At 64.5% G+C, this 18521-nt stretch overlaps 2 protein-coding genes across 5 annotated transcripts; both read left to right on the forward strand.

The window, feature by feature from the left end:
- Window positions 1-851: 851 nt before the first annotated feature.
- NDUFS8 (NADH:ubiquinone oxidoreductase core subunit S8) lies at window positions 852-5199 on the forward strand. 3 transcript variants are annotated; one of them, XM_002921293.4, is made up of 7 exons: window positions 852-990; window positions 2107-2164; window positions 2256-2306; window positions 2869-2958; window positions 3053-3225; window positions 4796-4924; window positions 5010-5199. In XM_002921293.4, the coding sequence occupies exons 2-7, from the start codon at window positions 2107-2109 to the stop codon at window positions 5139-5141; spliced, it is 633 nt and encodes a 210-aa protein (XP_002921339.1). In that variant the 5' UTR covers window positions 852-990; the 3' UTR covers window positions 5142-5199. The 3 variants fall into 3 exon arrangements, with proteins under 3 accessions (XP_002921339.1, XP_034500779.1, XP_034500780.1); XM_034644888.1 differs by lacking the exon at window positions 852-990 and adding an exon at window positions 1020-1210; XM_034644889.1 differs by lacking the exon at window positions 852-990 and adding an exon at window positions 1241-1483.
- Window positions 5200-7500: 2301 nt separating this feature from the next.
- On the forward strand, window positions 7501-18433 carry TCIRG1 (T cell immune regulator 1, ATPase H+ transporting V0 subunit a3). Of its 2 annotated transcripts, XM_034644872.1 has the most exons (21): window positions 7501-7629; window positions 8816-8880; window positions 10141-10261; window positions 10597-10675; window positions 11471-11691; window positions 11782-11867; window positions 12098-12224; window positions 12316-12398; window positions 12547-12640; window positions 12726-12938; window positions 13550-13694; window positions 15380-15519; window positions 15591-15748; window positions 15823-15913; window positions 16535-16653; window positions 16758-16965; window positions 17219-17344; window positions 17465-17569; window positions 17652-17769; window positions 18020-18197; window positions 18281-18433. In XM_034644872.1, exons 3-21 carry the CDS (start codon window positions 10145-10147, stop codon window positions 18357-18359), a joined length of 2487 nt encoding a protein of 828 aa, XP_034500763.1. In that variant the 5' UTR covers window positions 7501-7629; window positions 8816-8880; window positions 10141-10144; the 3' UTR covers window positions 18360-18433. The 2 variants fall into 2 exon arrangements, with proteins under 2 accessions (XP_034500763.1, XP_034500764.1); XM_034644873.1 differs by lacking the exon at window positions 8816-8880 and having other exon boundaries at window positions 7530-7629.
- The last annotated feature ends 88 nt before the right edge of the window (window positions 18434-18521 follow it).

An 18521-nucleotide genomic window follows, 5' to 3' on the forward strand; every position in this document is an offset into this window, starting at 1 on the left:
ACCTCAGTGCACCCACTGATCTTCCCAAAGCTACTGCACCGTGCCACCCCTCAGCCTGAGCCTGAGTGACTCCCTGTGGCTAGCAAGTCAGGACCCACAGAGTTCTTGGGGGGGGGGGGGCTCTGCCACTATCCTGTGTCCCCACACTTGGCCGGTTGTCCTTCTCAAGAGGACATCTGCACACACGCTAGACATGTCTGCCCTTGGCCTGCCCTATGCCTCCTCGAAGTCAGCTTGGACATCACATCATCCAAGACGCCTTGCAAGAGCACCTCCCACTTTCCCGCCCACCACCAACACACAGCGGGCCCCAAGGGCCTTCTCCGTGCCTGCAACCTCCGGGGTCCCTCTGCCGCACAATCAATCCACTGGGAGGAAACAGTTTGGTGGCTGTTGAGGGACAGGGATCCCGAGTCACACACATCAAGGTGGGACTTGGGCGGCCGCACTTTTCAGCTCTAACGCTTGGGCAAAGTTCCTAAACAAATCCGTGCCTCAGCTTCCCCATCAGGAAAGCGAGAATAATCCTCCACACAGGGCTTCTGGGTAAAGGTTTAGCACCGAGCAGGCACGGCTCCCGCGGAATCACCGCTGGCCACAATTCTCAACCCCGTTAACACAAACACCCCGCAGCCACCCAACAGCTCTCCTCCAACCCGGGGCGCCAGGTCTGACCCGGAGCCCCTTCCTAAGCCACGCCCCGGACGTCCCGCCTACAGTGGTGCGGGAGTCCTCGCTTATTGGCCTCTTCAATCCAACATGGCGGCGCCCAGCGCAACTTCAAGAGTCGGCTCTCCTCTAGCCAATCAAAGGAAAGATGCTTCGGGATCCCGCCTCTTTCAGCGGCGCCACTGGCCAATCAGGACACACCGTAAAAGATGAGCGCGGAAAAGGTGAAACTAGCCGGCCCAATGGTAGCGTCTCAGAGTGTAGGCTCCGCCTCTTGGCGGACAGGCCGTTCGGCAAGGGAAGGAGCGACAGCGCTTCAAGGTAGGTGTTTTGGCTCAGCTGTTAAAAGCCAGGCCTGGACGGTGCGGTGTCGGGGGCGAGTGTTGTGCTCTCGTCGGCCCCGCCGGCTCTGCGGCCGGGCTTCATCTCGGCCTGCTCAGGGCCGGCAGTCCAGGTGTCCTTCATCGCGCAGCGGGCGGACCCGGGAACCGGCATCGCCAAGGCGCATGCCCCGCCCGCGGGGTCGGAGGTCATGGGGAAGGTCGGGGACGGTGTCTGGCTGGCGGGCACCTGGTGCTGGAGTCAGCGGTCAGAGGGGATGGGCCCGCGGGAAGTCACAGGTCACGGGAGGGTCACTTTTGACCTTCGGCTAGATGCCAGGCTCTGGACATGTACAACCCCCTTCGTTCTCATGACCCCCATTTCACGGATGAGAAAACGTGCCAGATGACCTCACCTGCCCAAGGTCACTTGGCAGGCTGGGAGACGGTTCCAGAAGGACCTTCATGGTGGGGAAAGGAATTTGATCTCGAGGGTTAGTTAAGCCTTTAAAGGATTTCCAATGAGGGTGGACTGTGGATGTAAAGGGAGGAGTCTGGCCTGGGTTCAGGTACTGGTCCCACCCCCCCACCTACCCCCCAGTGTGTGACTTTGGGCAAGTCACTTAACGTGGCCGAGCTTCAGCTTCTCATCTGTGCCCCCTGTGGGGTCCTTGTAAGAACCAAGTGACAGTGTGTGTGACCCGTAGCACAGTGCCTGCCTGACACAGTGAGCTTTCAATCCTGGTGGCTGGTGGCAGTGTTATTTGGGTCAGATCTGGGGAGGATGAACAGAGGAGGGGAGAGAGAGGAGACAGGAGCACTGGTCCAGGGAGAGAGGAGGGATGGCTTTTAAAGATTTTTTGGAAGCTGAGATTGATAGGACGTGGGGTCCACAGACACTCCCTACCTCTTAGCCCAGCCGAGCTGGGTCAGGTTTGAAAGACTGGGAGGTGCCACACCTGGGAGCAGGGAGGCCTTTTGTGCCTCTGTCGGGAATGGGGATAAATCGGAGACCAGGTGACACAGTGGCACTGAGGACGGGCTCCTGCAGTACCAGAGTTCCTATGGGGACAGGTCTGGGACCCACCCATGCCTGCCTCCCATTTCATGCCTGCAGATGCGCTGCCTGACTACGCGTACACTGCTTCGGGCCCTGGCCCAGGCTGCACGTGCAGGTAGGACCAAGGGAGCCTTTCCCAGGGTGTGGGGGAGCCCAGTCTCTCGACATGAGGCTGCAGCCGCGTACCGCAATCCCTCTCCTTCCAGGACATCCCACTGGCCGGAACCTCCACGGCAGCACAGTCGCAGCGACCTACAGTGAGTCCTGGGGCACCTTGAGCCTCGGGCTTTCCTGATCATGAACCTGCCAGAGGCAGGGGTGGAAGCCTAGGTTCTAGTCCTGGTTTTGCCCGAGGTTCCCCCTCTCTGAGCCTCTGTTTCTACTCTGTAACGATGATCAAGATTGAATAGGATTCATGGGGGCAGGGTCTGTCAGTGAGGGGGTGGGGAGCCTTCCCTGTGGCCACACGCTGAGCTCGGAGCTCCCCTGCGTGGGACAGGGAGGGATCTGCCAGGTGTGAGGCTCTGCTGGCCGTCCTCTTCACCAGGACCTCACCGCCCAAAGCCCTTTCCCAACCTCCTCAACTCCTGGGCTCGGACGGCTGCCCAGACCCAGGGAGAAGTGGGCAAGGACTGCCCAGAGCCAGAGACAGGCCTTGCAGGGTGCTTGCGAGGCTGGAAGGTTTCACGAACCAACAAGCCCTTGTCGGGGGGAGCAGCTGGAAGGAAGACGAGGCCTTATCTCCCTGAGTTGGATTCCTAGGGAACATGGGCACATGAGAAGCCCTGCCACGGCCCCCTCTGCCCACCTCCCCTGCAGAGTTCGTGAACATGCGGGAACCTTCGATGGACATGAAGTCGGTGACCGACCGAGCTGCTCAGACCCTGCTGTGGACTGAGCTCGTCCGAGGTGGGCCCTGGGGGAAGGGGCCAGGCACGATGGGGGTGGGCCCAGTTGGGTAGGGAGGAGGGGCCCCCACCCATTGTGCACTTGCTGCCCCCAGGCCTGGGCATGACCCTAAGCTACCTGTTCCGGGAGCCTGCCACCATCAACTACCCATTCGAGAAGGGCCCACTGAGCCCTCGCTTTCGGGGAGAGCATGCGCTGCGTCGCTATCCATCGGGAGAGGAGCGCTGCATTGCCTGTAAGCTTTGTGAGGCCGTCTGCCCCGCCCAGGTGAGCCCCTGCTGACCGCCCCCCGGCTGCTGCTGTTCAAGGGCGAGGCTGCAGCCTTGGACCTGAACTCTGGTCCCCCTGCTGCGTGTGTGTCCCCAGGAAAGCCCCTTTCCCTCTCTGAGCCTTGTTGCCAGGCCAGTTCCTCAGTGAGTCCTCAGAGGAAGGCTTGAAGCCCTGAGCAGGCCACAGGACACCTGTGGGTCCTGCCCTCGGGGATCTGGTCAGGGGCGTGAAACCTGGGCTTGTGAGCCGCAGAGCGGTCCCTGGAAGTCCCCACTTTTGCCCTGAACGCAGCGGCAGGTTTAGGATCTCTGCGTGTGTGCCTGTCACCAACCTCAGGGCACACACACCGCAGCTGAGGCCCTCACTGTTCCCAGTTGCTGCTCCTTTGAGCCCCCAGCATTAGTTCTGTCAGAGGGCCCTACACGGACCACCCGGAGTCCAGGCCAGTTAGTGTGGAAGCCGGGTGCCTGTGTGCCATAGTCGGTTAAGTGTGTCTGACTCTTGGTTTCGGCTCAGGTCGTGATCTCAGGGTCGTGAGATTGAGTCCCACATTGGGCTCAGCGCTGAGTACGGAGTTTGCTTGGATTCTCTCTCTCCCTCTGCCCCTCCCTCCTGCCCCCTGCACGCACTCCACCTCTCTCTCAAATAAATAAATCTTTAAAAAAAAAAGAAAGAAAGAAAGATCCAGGTGAGGCTCTTGGACAGAGCCACGGGCGTCCCCAGCAGGAGCCCCAGTTGGCACTGTGGTCACTCACCGTCCACACAGTGACCGCCCCCTCCCAGCGGCTGCTCCGGGCCATGGGCTGTGGCCTTGATGTCTCTGACCCTGGAGCGCAAGAAGAGGTAATGGCCTCCAGGCCGTGAGCACCGTGGACAGACCCGGCGCTGTTCCAGCTCATGACTGACTTCTGCAGCAACTCTAGGACCCAGAGGTTATTACCCCATTTTTATAGATGAGGAAACTGAGGCACAAAGAAACAAGGCTACCAGCCTCAGGCCCCACTGAATGGTGAGCATTACACTCCAGGGGACACACGAGGGCCTTTGGCAAACCTCCTTTGAACGTCCTTCCAGCCGAGGGAGGCTCCAGGCCTTCTCGCTGCTGGCACAAGGCCGTACGCAGAAACAGCGTTAAGGACCTACCTTTGAGTCTGGGCTTTGCCCCTCACTTGCTGTGTGGCTTTGGGAAGCCTCTCGACTTCTCTGAGCCTCAATTTTCTCATCCATGAAAGGGGGATAATGAGCGAAATGGGAAGGTTGTTCAGTGTACAGCCACCAGCCGTTGAGCAAGTCCTGGGGACTACCCCCCCACCCCCCGCCGGGCCACAGGTGCTGCAGTGAACATAGCAGGCTACGGCCCTCCACTTGTGAGACCTAGTCTCCCCGGCAGGAGATGCCGGCGGTTAACAAAAATGTCAGCTAGGGCAGCGGGACAGGGGCCTTTTGGGAGAGCCATCGAGAAGGGCACATGAGGCTGAGGGTGGCAGGTCCGCTCTGCGGTCCCAGAGTGAGCCCCCAGGAGGGGGCAGACATGAGCAGTCAGGGGCGCCCGGCACCCCTCTCCCAGGCCATCACCATCGAGGCCGAGCCGCGGGCCGATGGCAGCCGCCGGACCACCCGCTATGACATCGACATGACCAAGTGCATCTACTGCGGCTTCTGCCAGGAGGCCTGTCCCGTGGACGCCATTGTCGAGGTGAGCGGGCCTGGGGTGCGGAGGGGCAGGGGGGCAGAGGCTGTCCGGACGGGCCTAACGCGGCCGCACCCGCCCCTGCCCACAGGGCCCCAACTTCGAGTTCTCCACCGAGACCCACGAGGAGCTCCTGTACAACAAGGAGAAGCTGCTCAGCAACGGGGACAAGTGGGAAGCAGAGATCGCCGCCAACATCCAGGCCGACTTCCTGTACCGCTGACGCCCCTGCCCGCCGGGCCCGCGGCCCCTGCCGCCCAATAAAACAGCTCTGCCTCCTGCACCGCCTCCGTCGTGACTCCAGCGGGCCGGGCCAGGCAGGCCCTTCGGGGAGCTAGCAGAGGTGACCCGGCCTCCCTGTGGGACTCTGGGGGCCATGGCTGGGCCCCGGCGCACAGCAGCCCCGCCGCACACACCTCGCCCTGGTCATATTCCCCAAGGCTTCGTCTCAGGTCTGCTGTTGCCATGATCCTGGGTGTCCAAAGGGTGGGGCCTGGGCCCGCCCTCCGGAGGGCCACGCAGCGCCAGGGCCCTAAGGACATCGAGTCTGCCGAGGCCTCAGGCAGAAGTCCGTTGGGGTGGCAGAACCTCAGAAGGGCCGGGGTGTCCTTGTTGGGGGCAGGGAGAGGCCTGCTCTAGGGCAACAGTCACGAGGAGGTGACACAGGCCCTGCTGCCCCTGAGCCGGCCTTGCCTCATCTCTAGCCACATCCCGTTTCTGCCCCAAGTTCCCCAGACCAGGCTGCGGGCTTGGCTGCTGCCGCCCAGAACTTCCAGCTTCCTAATCCCGGCAGCGGTGGGGTTGCCTGCGGGGCCACGTGCTTGCCCAGGATGGGACGGCCAAAACCGGCCCCCTCGGGCCTGGCACCGGGAAGGGCTTTATCCTATCCCCAGCTGTGAGCACGCTCACTCAGAGAAGTGAAGGGACTTGCTCGGGATCACACAGCATGAGTCGGATGAAAACACAAGCTCAGGTCAGAGATCTGGGCCCCGCCCCTCCTCTTCCATCATTTTCAAAAGTACTCTTCACAAAACACTAACCTCCCATATTGCTTTGTTGAAGGGACAGAGAGGCGGGTGGTGTGGACCAGTCAGTGTGGGAAATGTGCCAAGTGCCCTCTTTGCTCTGGGATAGGTGCCGCATGTGAGCACATTCAAGGCTCTGAGAAGGCCTGTAGCAAAGAACCTCGCCTTCCCCCACCTCATTCCCTTTGTTCATGACTGCTGACACCTGGGCCATCTCCTGGTGCTGAAGTGGTCCAGGCCATTCCTGGGCCCCCACGGCCTAAGGAACAAGGCGCAGAAGCGAGAAGTGAGTGCAGGACCCGAAGGGAAGAGCAGAGCCTAGGAAGTGTCCATGTGTCCAGCCCCCTGCAGGCCTAGTGGGAGGCAGGAGCCCTGCAGTAATGAGACAGGCTTGCAAATCCAAATCACCCCTCATGCACTGTTCCCAGGCAGAGCCAGTAGTGGGTAATTGTCATGGAGCGTGCGTTTGTACACCGATAAATACAACACGTTTGTTAAAGATAGGTCAGACTATCCAGCTCCTGACCTCTTACCCTTTCTGACTTGCCCCAAACTGTGTGTGTGTTTCAGGAGCACACCTCTAATGCCGTTTTGCAGCAGTGGGGTTCCAGTTTCCCCTGCACCAGGAAGTATTGACCTGAGGTCCCTACTGGTGCTCAGATCGGCTGTGTTGAGGTCCCCCCCCCCCGGAAACAGACCTATGATGCCCCAGAACTGGCTCCCCCCCCGCACACCTTTTCTGAGGATGTTGTCCTAGGCTGTCACTGTCCACCCCCCGCTCTGGGGCTCCGTTTGCCTACGGCTCCCCTACCCCTCAGAGGACCTTGCTATGTGAGGTTCAAGGATCACCAGAGCTGAGAGGCCCCTTGTCCCTCCTGTCCAGTGGGTATGGTCCTGGCCTGTCCAAAGTGCAGGCAGCTGGACATTCGTGAGCCTCGGTTCAGGGTGCTGGGACATGACCAACCGAGGGGAGCTAATTAGCAAAGTCACTGGGACGCCCCCAGCCACGGGCAGACAACTACCACTGTGGGCCCGGCCCTGAGCGGAACATCACAACCATGGCCCAGCCCTCAGTGTCCTGCTGCTGTTGAGGAAAAAGGCCCAGAGAGGGGCAGCACCCACCCAAGGTCACGGAGCACTGGGCCTGGAGCCTAGGCCCCTATCCTGGGGTGGTCAGAGGCAGGGTGTAAGGACCGGGTACAAATGCGGCCTCAGGAAAGGGGTCCCAGAAGTGGGGGAGCGGGCTGGGGACGCGCGGCTTTTGGACCCCAAGCCTCAGTGTTTTGAGGTCCCATCAGCCATAGGCCCAGTGAGGCCTCTAGGTGCTGGGGGTTCCAGCCCCGTGCCCCGGACGCCTCCCCGCATCCGCATGCCGGCCACGTAGGCGTGCGCGGTGGGCGCTGCTCGGTGTCTCCGCTCGGGTCTCCCGGCGGCCCCGCCCCCCGTCCCCAGGGGTCCCCAGCCTCCCTCGAGGAAGCGAGGGCGGGCGCCGGCCGCTCGCCGCATTCCGGTGCCCCTCCCCACCAAGCCCGGACGGGACGGGGCGGGGCTTCCGTGGTCCCGCCCCTTGCGGTCCCGCCCCTTGCGGCCCCGCCCGCCGGGGAAAGTGAGTTGCGTGGGCGCCGCGGCCCGGAGCGCAGAGCCGGGAGCCAGAGCTAAGCGGCGCCGCGTGCGGCGGACCCGGGGGTGAGTGTGCCCCAGCCGGGGTTTGCAGAGCGCCCCCCCCCAGCTCCGTCTGCCACCCTCCTTTCGCCCTGCCCCAGGAAGGGGGTCCTGGAACCCCCACCCAGCTGGGTCAGTGGATGCGACCCAGTCTGCCGGCCCGGCCCGCCGGGTGTCGGGCCTTGGTGGGGGCCACAGTGGGGACGACGACGAGGAGGAGGTGGGGAAAGGGAAGAGGAAGAGGAGGACAGAGAGTTAACAGCCGCCAACTACTGGGCCCAATTCTGCCCGTCCTGGAGGTGCTCTGGTGGCGCTCAGGGCTTTCTCTGTGGCATCTTCCTCGGAGGGAGGGACCCATTCTACAGATGAGGAAATTGAGGCCCACCCAGCTAGGAAGAGGCAGAGCTAGAGGCAAGTGGGATGACTCCAACTCCAGAGCCCGCCAGTCTGGAATAGGGGAAGCAGCAGGCCCTCTTCTCCAGCTCAGCGCTATCATGTGGGTCAGGGGCTCGGAGGAGAGACCTGGTGGGTTCCTGAAGGAGTTGGCCTTAGCCTCAGCCCCTGAGGGACCAGGAGGAGAAGGGAATAGAGTTAGGAGGGGGCTGCAGTCTGGACCCTGAAGGCCACAGGACCGAGAAACCTTCATTTGCTCCATTAAAAGGAGTGCAGTGGCCCCTGGCTTGCGTCGCGGCCAGGGAGGATGGGGGTAAGGAGTGAGCCAGTGCAGTCCTCAAATGTGGGGGAGGGGTCTGACCAGGTCCCTGTGCACCCCACCCATCCAACCCAAGGGAATTCCCGCCCAAGGGACTTGCGCAGGCTGAGGCCCTGTGAGTGAGAGGTGCCAGGCTGGATTTGGCACAGCCTGGGGCGGTGGCACCCCCTGGGTCCCCAGACCTGGTTCCCAGAACCGGCTCTTCTGTGCAGCCCAGCCTTTCAGGGTGCCCTGGGCAGAGAACTGCCCTCCCCTGAGCCCATATTATGTACTGGCTGGAACTTCCAGACCTGCAGCTGCAGTGCCTGGCTCCGGCCTGACTTAGCCACCTGATGACCACCTGACCCCAGACCTCACTCTCCAAGTGCACTGACCCATCCGCGAAGCTCTAAAACAAGGTTATAGTGTCCTCTTCCCCCAGGATTGCTGTTAGGGTTCAGCGAGGTAGTGTGGGTGAAGGGGACATGGAGGCTCTGTTTTTGTCATCTCTCCACTCAGGTCCTGTCTCTCCTGGGGGTGGCCAAGTCCCATTTACCCAAAAAGGAAGTGGAAGCCCAGAGAAGGTGAGAGACTCCCCCAAGGACACACAGCCAGTGACAGCTAGAGCTGTCTGGAGCCTGGAGCCTGGTCCCTGGCCTGGAGCCTGGTCCCTGGCCCTCGGGGATGGAACCTAGCCCCTCCTGCCCACCGAGGGGCCCAGGGCTGCTGCAGTCTCGGGCTGTCTCTCAGCCTTCTCTCCTCTTCCAGGCTGGGGCCGGGGCTGCATTCCCTATTTAGACTGAAGGAAACCAGGCCCAGGGGAGGAAGTGACCAGCTAGGCAGGCCCCCGCTAGCCCAGAAAGCAGGCGGGGCACTTTGGCGCCAAGTGTTCACCCTCAGCTGGGACCTCACCCATGCCTGTCCCCTTCCCTGACACTTTGAGAGCTAAGGAAACTGAGTCCCACAGGGGGGAAGTGGCTGGCCCTGGGCCCCGAGAGCAGTGGCCATGGAGTCCTGGCTCATGGCTGGGGCATCTGCAGGGCCTCCCCCACGGCGTCTGGGCAGGGCCCCGGCGGGCTGTCGCCCATGTCAGCTTCCACAGTTTCGCTTTCGAGGGTTTCGACACCTGGAAGGCTGTTTCCGCCCCTATTTGGACATCGGCCGCCAAGCGGTCCAAGCCTCCGGGGAAGGTCCCCCGCCCTCAGGCCTCTCTGCCCTCGGTGAGGGCACCAGGGGACCCGGTGGGGGCTCCCACCCCCTCAGCACACACAGACACCCCAGGGAGGGAGGGGGCTCCAGCTGCCAGGGGGGTGTGGGGGGGACAGCCCCAACCTCAGCCCTGGCTCTCTCTTGTCACGGAGGCTCCTTGGTGTAGAAGGACAAGGGTTCGTGGCCAGCCGAGGGCTGTGGCAGTTAGGAGGCCGGCTGCTGGAGGTGACCCTTGGCCTGGGGCCCCAAGGATGAGTAGGATCTAGGGTGAGGGCAGGTCACAGAGGAGGGACAGTGGGAGCAGAAGGCATGTGTGAGAAGAGCCAGTGCCACCAGGGCTCGGGGTGGGTGCCTGGGACAGGGCAGAGCCAGCTGGGAAAGAGCTTGGGGTGGGGGGGGCGGTGGGTCAGGCGGTGAGGTCAGCCAGGGCGGGGTCCACTCCCAGTTGTACCGCTTGCTTCCTGTGCGACCTCGGCACCCCTTTGAGGCTTCCCGGGCCTCAGTTTCCCCATCTGTTGCACGGGGTTGGTAGCAAGACCTTCCATGGATTATGTGAGCTGAGGTGGACAGAATTCCTGCTCGATGGGGAGCCGTCTGGCCCGCCCGACTGAGCCTTCCCCCGGCCCGGCCCGCAGGACCATGGGCTCCATGTTCCGGAGCGAGGAGGTGGCGCTGGTGCAGCTCTTCCTGCCCACGTCTGCAGCCTACACCTGTGTGAGCCAGCTGGGCGAGCTGGGTCTCGTGGAGTTCAGAGACGTGAGTGGGGCCGGACAGGCGCGGGAGGGGGCCTCGTCCTCACCCCGAGATGGTATGCCGCCTCCCCCCGGAATGGCCCCTGCTTGAATCCTGGCTGCTCTCTGAAAGGCCAGCCTTATGGCTGAGGCCACCTTGCCTCCGGCGCCCCGTCACACCCTCCCCAGAGCACGCAAAGCCTGGTCTCTGTCCTGCTGGGGATGTGGAGGGTCATAGGGTGTTCGGCATCTTTCTCGGGGGAGGCAGCTATGGCCTGCAGAGAGCCAAGCCTGGACCCTGGGTGGGACCTCCCTGCCCCCCATCCCCAGAAGTCTGACCCCTCTGTGTGGCAACCACAGCTCAATGCCTCGGTGAGCGCCTTCCAGAGACGCTTTGTGGGGGACGTTCGGCGCTGCGAAGAGCTGGAGAAAACCTTCAGTGAGTTGGCCTCAGGCCCACATCCCAGGCAGGCTTCCTGGAGGAGGTGCCAGCCTGAGAGGAGGAGTCTTGGTCCCCCAGGTGGAAGACAGAGAAGGGAGGTCCAAGCCAGGCCCTGCAGAGCCAGGACAGGGCAGCTGGGGTCTGTGGGACGCTCTTGAGAATGGGGCTCACTTGGAAGAGGCCTCAAATATTGCATGAAGACCTAGGAATTCATCCAGTGGACACTGGGAGGCACTGTGGTTTCTAAGCAGGGGAGAGGCATGCACAGAGCTTTCTCTGCTACAGATGGTCTGGGGTGGGCAGAGGCCGGTATCCAGGGTCAGTGCCCCAAGGAGCCGCTTCTTAAACTCAGGCAAGAGGGACCCTGGCCCTGGACTCTGGCAGCCCCTCCCAGGAGGAGCCTATGAGAGGGGAGAACAGAGCACATTGGTTTAATGGTGTGTTAGCTTGACGGATAGCTTTTAAGGCATCACGCTCTTGTCCCAGGCCCCCCAGGGCTTGGGCCAACCTGCCTGGACACCACTGTGGGACCCAGGGCCCGGGCGGGGCAGTGGCCAAGGGAGAGCGCGGGGAGGGAGAGCTCAAGAGGAGAGCGGACCTTTGGGGATATAGGTTTGGCCTGGGGTTTTTCCAGGAGTCTTGGACTCAGTGAATCAATTAGCTGGTGGTCAGTTGAGTTTGGGGCAGCGTTTGGGACCCCCTAGACCTTAGGCGGCCCTTGGCTAACAGAAGCCATGAGCTGGCGCGGGCCCCCCGCATGGCCTCCCCTGACGCCCATTGCTCTGCCCCCAGCGTTCCTGCAGGAGGAGGTGCGGCGGGCTGGGCTGGCGCTGCACCCACCCGAGGGGAGGCTGCTGGCACCCCCACCCCGTGACCTGCTGCGCATCCAGGAGGAGACAGATCGCCTGGCCCGGGAGCTCCGGGATGTGCGGGGCAACCAGCAGTCCCTGCGGGCCCAGCTGCACCAGCTGCAGCTGCACTCGGCCGTGCTGGGCCGGGGCCACCGCCTCCCGGTCAGCGCCAGTCCCAGGCAGGGGGAGGGGGGAGGCGGGGGCGCCAGGCCCTATGTTGGCACTGGGCTTACAGTGCCTCTTGGCCCCCAGTTGGCAGCCACCCCCACAGATGGGCTCTTGGAAAGAACCCCCCTTCTCCAGCCCCCGGGGGGGCCCCACCAGGACCTGAGAGTCAAGTAAGTAAGGGGTGCGTCCAGCTCTTTCCTGACACCCGGAGGCCCTGACGACTTCCTCGTTCAGGGCTCGCCTCCTCCACCCTCAGACTGCCCGCAGCCTCCTCCTCCAGGCCCAGAATTTCTGGGGCACGCGGGGGTTTCTCCTCCTCTGGGCTGGCCTCGAGCTCCGGCCCCTCCCTGGGAGCAGGCCGCGTGCCTGCTGGACGGTCCTGAGCCTCCCGGCCTGGCAGCTTCGTGGCAGGTGCTGTGGAGCCCGCCAAGGCCGCCGCCCTGGAACGCCTGCTCTGGAGGGCCTGCCGCGGCTTCCTTATCGCCAGCTTCAGGGAGACGGAGCAGCCGCTGGAGGACCCCGTGACGGTGGGGGCTGGGGGGGGGGCCCAGGCGGGGGGCGTGGCGTCCCGGGCTGGGGGGGCCGGGACTCCAGGTAAAGCAGGCCCCGCTCCCGCAGGGTGAGCCTGCCACGTGGATGACCTTCCTCATCTCCTACTGGGGCGAGCAGATAGGGCAGAAGATCCGCAAGATCACGGACTGGTGAGCTCCGTGGGGCTGCCCCCGCGTGTCACTGCCCCGTCCCCTGCCCTGCCCCGGAAGCTCCCTTTCGACTCAGCCTCTGCCCAGCCAGACCCCACCCCCCGCCCCGCCGGGCTGCTCCCCTCACGCCGCCCCTCCTGCCTGCCAGCTTCCACTGCCACGTGTTCCCGTTCGTGGAGCAGGAGGAAGGCCGCCTGGGGACCCTGCAGCAGCTGCAGCAGCAGAGCCAGGAGCTGCAGGAGGTGGGCGCTCGCGCAGCCCCAGTGCCCCGCCGGCCCCTGCCCCGCTGGCCTGGCCCGCCTCCCTCACCGCCTGCTCTGGCCTCAGGTCCTGGGGGAGACGGAGCGCTTCCTGAGCCAGGTGCTGGGCCGGGTGCAGCGGCTGCTGCCACCCTGGCAGGTGCAGATCCGCAAGATGAAGGCCGTGTACCTGGTCCTCAACCAGTGTAGCGTGAGCGCCACGCACAAGTGCCTCATTGCCGAGGGCTGGTGCGCCACGAGCGACCTGCCCACCCTGCAGCAAGTGCTGCAGGACAGCTCGGTGAGTGGGGGTGGGGTGGGGGGGTCTCCTGCCCTCCGCTTCTCCCAGGCAGGTGCCAGCTCCCACCTGCCAACACACTTCCTGTTCCAAATACGGGGCCTTGGCCAGGGCTCCCCCTGCTTCGGGGAGTCTGCCCCGAGGACCCTGGCCCAGGCGCTCCCCGTCCTGATGTCCGAAGCCCGGGGAGGGGCCAGAGCACCCGGGAGGCTGGCTCAACAGGCACTGGCCCCCTGGAGGGAGCCTCGGGCTACTCATCTGTGAAATGGGTGTGATGACCCGCCGGGGTCCCTGTAGCTGCTGGTGCCTCATAGGTGCTCACAGGTGTCAGCGGGGCTCCCTCTCCTGGGCCACCTAGATAAGCAGCGGGCTCCGATTTCCCAAGCGACTTCTGGTCCAGCTGATCTCGGGCTCTCCCTAAATCACCCCGAATTGGGGCAGGTGGGATGGTGGTCCTATTTCACAGAGAAGGGAGGGGCTATCCTAGATGTCCCGGGCTCCTGCCCGGTGAGCCCCACATCTCCGGTTGGTCCTGGCTTGGGGGGTGTCAGAGGGTCTCTGAAGGCCCCCCTGCCATCAGTGTCATCTGTCTGTCTGCCCCTCGGGTGCCCCAGAGCGAGGCCGGTGTGAGCGCTGTGGTTCACCGCATCCCCTGCCGGGACATGCCCCCCACACTCATCCGCACCAACCGCTTCACGGCCAGCTTCCAAGGCATCGTGGACGCCTACGGCGTGGGCCGCTACCAGGAGGTCAACCCTGGTGAGAGCCGTGGAGCCCCCAGCCCGGGAGGGCGGCATCTGTGCACTGGGCCTGTCCTGCCCCGTTAAGATGAGAAGCGCACTCCCACCATGCTGGGGGGCGGGGGAGGCAGCGTGCAAGCTTTGTGTTTACCCCCAGCAGCACCCCCCCTTCCCAGTTAGGCTCACAGGGGATCCAGCACGGGGTCGTGCAAAGAACAGTAGGAATGGCTCAGGTCTGAGGTCTGACTTGCTCACCCCGGCTCATTTCTTAGTTTCCCTGAGCCTCCGTTTCCACATCTGTACGATGGGAATAAGATTGGAGCCCTCGGAGCAGGCCGGGGAGGTGGACAGATGCGGATTGGCAGTTCACAAGGCCAGAGTCAGCCTGCTGAGCTCTTCGGCCAGCCGCACTGTGTTTTTAAGAAGTTTGACTTGGGTGCTGTCGGGTTCTCCCAGAAGCGGACCCGGGGGGCTAGTGGGGGGGGGCTCTGGCACAAGTGGCCTGTGAAGAGAGGTGCTGCTGCGAGAAACCAGTCAGGGAAGCAGCTGAGGGGTGGGGAGTTGGGGAGCAGGCAGGGGGCTACTGTCACCTGCCCGGTTCTGCTCCCTCCAGACATGGCTCTCCGTGTGGCAGGCTGGCACCAGGTGGTCCGTGGCCCAGAGTCTGCCCCCCCCACGTCACTGGGTGGGGACCACAGTGGGTCTCAGCCCAAAGAATGGGTGTGGGAGATGAGCAGTGCTGGGGCACATTTTTTGGAGGGGACTTGGTCATAGGCCAGGGAGGGTCTGGCCTCAGCCGGTGGGCTAGAGGCAGGGCGCTCGGCCCCCCAGCACGGGGCAGGCAGGACACGAGTCCGGCATGTGAGGCTGAGTGAACGATGACCAGGGTCCCATGCAGTCCTTTGGGGCTGCCATCCCTGCCGGGTCAGCATGCAGCACTTGACCCGGGGCCCCCATCCCTTTCACATGCTCGTGGTTCCTCTGTGCTGGCAGAGGCCGGTGCAGTTAGGACAGACAGGCCTGGTCACCAGACAGCCGCAGTCGACGACCGGCTCCCAGCCCTCGGAGCGTTACCTTGGGGCGGGTAGACGCGGCCACGGCTTCTGTAACGAAGCACCACAAATGGGGGCGCTTAACCGGAGTTTCTCGGCTCCTGGGCTGGAGGCCGGAAGTCCGAGGGGAGGGAGGACTCCATTCGGAAGAGGGGCGTCCTGTAACACTCATTAGGGATTTGTCCCATCTTACTGAAGCGAAAGTGAGACCTCAGAGGTGAAGTGACCAACTCGGCCTCCTGGAACTTGCCCGGTGCCGGTCAGGACGGTCACGGGCTGTCTGTGCTTTCTGAGCTTCTGCTCACAGCTCTTGTAATCACCCCGGCGGGAAATGGTTTACCGTCTACCGCCAGTACCGCCCCTGGATAGACTCGTTGACAGGAGCCCTACGAAGTGTGGTCTTGCGGTCTCCAGTTTACAGGTGGGGACACAGAGGGTCAGAGAGGCTAAGTCACCAGCCCGTGGTCACACAGCCAGGAAGCGGCGGGCCCTGGAATGCAGACACACGGTCGGGCGTCCCCGCCCCGCCAACAGCCCCTCCACGTTTCCCCGGGTCCCAGAGCCTGGGGTCGGGGCCTCTGCGGCCGCTGGTGCACAGAGGCCCACGTTCCCCTGGGGGCCCTGGCTCACCGCCGGGCCCCTCTGCCCGCAGCTCCCTACACCATCATCACCTTCCCCTTCCTCTTCGCCGTCATGTTCGGCGACGTGGGCCACGGGCTGCTCATGTTCCTCTTCGCCCTGGCCATGGTGCTCGCGGAGAACCGGCCGGCCGTGAAGACGGCGCAGAATGAGGTGAGGGCGGGCGAGGGGTCGTCGGGGGCCGGGGGGGCCCGGGCCACGCCTCACGACGCCCCCGTCCCCAGATCTGGCGGACCTTCTTCAGTGGCCGCTACCTGCTGCTGCTCATGGGGCTGTTCTCCGTCTACACCGGCTTCATCTACAACGAGTGTTTCAGCCGCGCCACGACCATCTTCCCCTCGGGCTGGAGCGTAGCGGCCATGGCCACCCAGTCCGGCTGGAGGTGAGGCCCGGCCTTGGCCCCGCGGCCCCCCGCGGCCCCCAGTAGCCCCTGACCACCCGTCCTTGTTGCCACAGCGACGCATTCCTGGCCGAGCACCCGCTGCTCACCCTGGACCCCGCAGTCAGCGGTGTCTTCCTGGGACCCTACCCCTTCGGCATTGACCCCGTGAGTCCCGGCCACCTGCTGTGGAGGGTGTGGGCAGGTGGGCGGACTGGGCCGGGGCTCCTGCACTAACCCTGCCCCAACCTTGACCCTGACGTTAACCCTCGCCCTCGCCCCTCCTTCCGCCACGTTCACCGAGCCCCTCCCGAGGGCCCGGCCTGGTGCCGGGTGCAGGAAGTGCGGGGTTCCGGAAGGACAAGGGGCCCACCTGCTGGGCCCACACAGCGGCCACTTCAAAGAGGAGAGAGGCGTGTGGCAGCGAGGGCAGCGCTGGCTTGCTCGGAGCCCGCCGTGCCAGACACCGTTCTGCGCTTTCCGCGCGACGGGACATGGTATACAGTCCTCGCGACAGTCCGGTGAGGTCCGCGTCAGCACTGCTCCCGTTTCACTGATGAGGACGCAGAGGCACAGGAGAGCACGCGGGCAGTGTCCCCTCGCTGGGAAGAGCTGGGGTTTGGGCCCGGGCTGGCCCGCCTGGCCGTGCGCCGCACCCTTCCCTCTGCTGCCCCGCAGTGGGCTGACGGGTGGCAGACCGTGCTGCGGCTCCCCGGGGGCAGAGGGGCTGCTGAGAGTGACACGGGCAGGGAGTCCCCTGCGTGACACCCCTCCCTCCTGCCACCCCAGGTCTGGAGCCTGGCCGTCAACCACCTGAGCTTCCTCAACTCCTTCAAGATGAAGATGTCCGTCATCCTTGGGGTCACCCACATGACCTTCGGGGTGGTCCTGGGAGTCTTCAACCACGTGTGAGGGCCCGGGCTCTGGAGGGGGGGCGCGGGGGCACCGGGACAGGCAGGGCCAGGGGCGTGGCTGGTGCGTGGTCCGGTGACCCCGGCCTTCCCCCCCACAGGCACTTCGGCCAGTGGCACCGGCTGCTCCTGGAGACCCTGCCCGAGCTGGTCTTCCTCCTGGGGCTGTTTGGCTACCTCGTCTTCCTGGTCGTCTACAAGTGGCTGTTCATCTCCGCCACCGGCCCGGCGCCCAGCATCCTTATCCACTTCATCAACATGTTCCTCTTCTCCCGCAGCCGCACCAACCCGCCGCTCTTCACCGGGCAGGTAGGCGGGGGCTGCGGGGCGCCGCGGGCCGCTCTGCGCGGCGGGTGCAGGCCTGGGGCTGTGAGCCGGGGAGGTTGAGGGACGCTGGTGCCGCGGGTGCCGGCAGCTGCTTCTCCCCAGGATTCCTAACAGCGTGGCGTCCCTGCTTAGCGAGGGGCCCTTGGGGGAGTGGGCTGCAGGCTCTGGGCCCCTGAGCTGGGCGCGTGGCTCGCCGAGGGCACCCTGACTCAAGCTCCCTCGCCCCTTGCCGCAGGAGGTGGTGCAGTCCGCACTGGTGGTCGTGGCCCTGGCCGCGGTGCCCGTCCTGCTGCTCGGCACACCCTTGTTCCTACGCTGGCAGCACCGCCGCCGCTCGCCGAGGCCCGCTGGCCGCCCGCTGGTAGAGGCTCGGGGCGGGGGGGCATGAGGGCTGAGGGGAGGTTTGACCCCCCCTCCCCGGCTGCCTCTTGGCCTCCTGCGTGGCGGGGGCCTGCTGATGCTGCCTGCTCCCCACCCCCAGGATGAGGACAAGTCCGGGATTCTGGACTCCTCCGACGCCTCCGTGGCCGGCTGGGGCTCTGATGAGGAGAAAGCAGGGTGCCCGGGGGACCAAGAGGAGGCCGAGGTGGGTATGGTCTTCCCGAGCGTGTGAGTGGGCGGTGGTGGCTGCCAGCCCGGCTGGCCCCTCACTGCCCCGCACCCCCCAGTTTGTCCTGTCCGAGGTGCTCATGCACCAGGCCATCCACACCATCGAGTTCTGCCTGGGCTGCATCTCCAACACGGCCTCCTACCTGCGCCTCTGGGCCCTGAGCTTGGCCCACGCCCGTGAGTGACCTGGGCCCCGGGGGCGGGCTGGCCACGGGTCAGGTCCTGGCTACTTCGGACGCTCGCAGCTGCTGGCAGCGTGGCCTGGGCGGGTCCTTTCCCTGGGGGAAGCGTCCCCTCTGCAGACTGAGGCTGTCGGAGGATGTTCCCCCACCAGCCCCACAGGAAGGGGTGCTTCGGGCTGCCACAGGGGCTGCTGGCCGGACACCCCCTCAGCCCTGGGCTCCACTGCTGTCTCCCTGACCCCCAGAGCTGTCGGAGGTTCTGTGGGCCATGGTGATGCGCGAGGGCCTGCGCATGGGCCGTGAGCTGGGCGTGGCGGCCGTGGTGCTGGTCCCCATCTTCGCCGCCTTCGCCGTGTTGACCGTGGCCATCCTGTTGGTGATGGAGGGGCTCTCGGCCTTCCTGCACGCACTGCGGTTGCACTGGTGAGCGGCCCGCCTGGCTGGCCCCGGGCAGCACGAGGGGCGGGGGGCCTGCCCCTCACCAGCTCTCCCCTTGTCGCCTCCAGGGTGGAGTTCCAGAACAAGTTCTATTTGGGCAGTGGCTATAAGCTGAGCCCCTTCACCTTCGCTGAGGAGGAGGACTAGCGCCTACCTGTGGCCACACTCAGGTCCCTGCCCTTACCTACGGAGATGAGAAATAAAGATGGACTAGGAATTGTGTCTTGGTCCTGTCTGCAGTGCCAGGGGCTGGAGAGCCTGGGGTGGCAGGGCCTGGGCTCTGGGCATGGACTGGTCCCACCCCACGAG

Source organism: Ailuropoda melanoleuca, chromosome 16 (genome assembly GCF_002007445.2).
Source record: "Ailuropoda melanoleuca isolate Jingjing chromosome 16, ASM200744v2, whole genome shotgun sequence".
NCBI lineage: Eukaryota > Metazoa > Chordata > Mammalia > Carnivora > Ursidae > Ailuropoda > Ailuropoda melanoleuca.

Excerpts from the sequence above, each read along its gene's own strand:
- NDUFS8 (XM_034644888.1), top strand. Across the intron at positions 2,959-3,052 it reads GTGGACTGAGCTCGTCCGAG|GCCTGGGCATGACCCTAAGC; the intron begins GTGGGCCCTGGG and ends TGCTGCCCCCAG. Across the intron at positions 4,925-5,009 it reads CCGTGGACGCCATTGTCGAG|GGCCCCAACTTCGAGTTCTC; the intron begins GTGAGCGGGCCT and ends CCCTGCCCACAG.
- TCIRG1 (XM_034644872.1), top strand. The coding sequence starts at position 10,145 with ATGGGCTCCATGTTCCGGAGCGAGGAGGTGGCGCTGGTGCAGCTCTTC. Across the intron at positions 12,225-12,315 it reads CGCTGGAGGACCCCGTGACG|GGTGAGCCTGCCACGTGGAT; the intron begins GTGGGGGCTGGG and ends CCGCTCCCGCAG. Across the intron at positions 12,939-13,549 it reads AAGTGCTGCAGGACAGCTCG|AGCGAGGCCGGTGTGAGCGC; the intron begins GTGAGTGGGGGT and ends CGGGTGCCCCAG.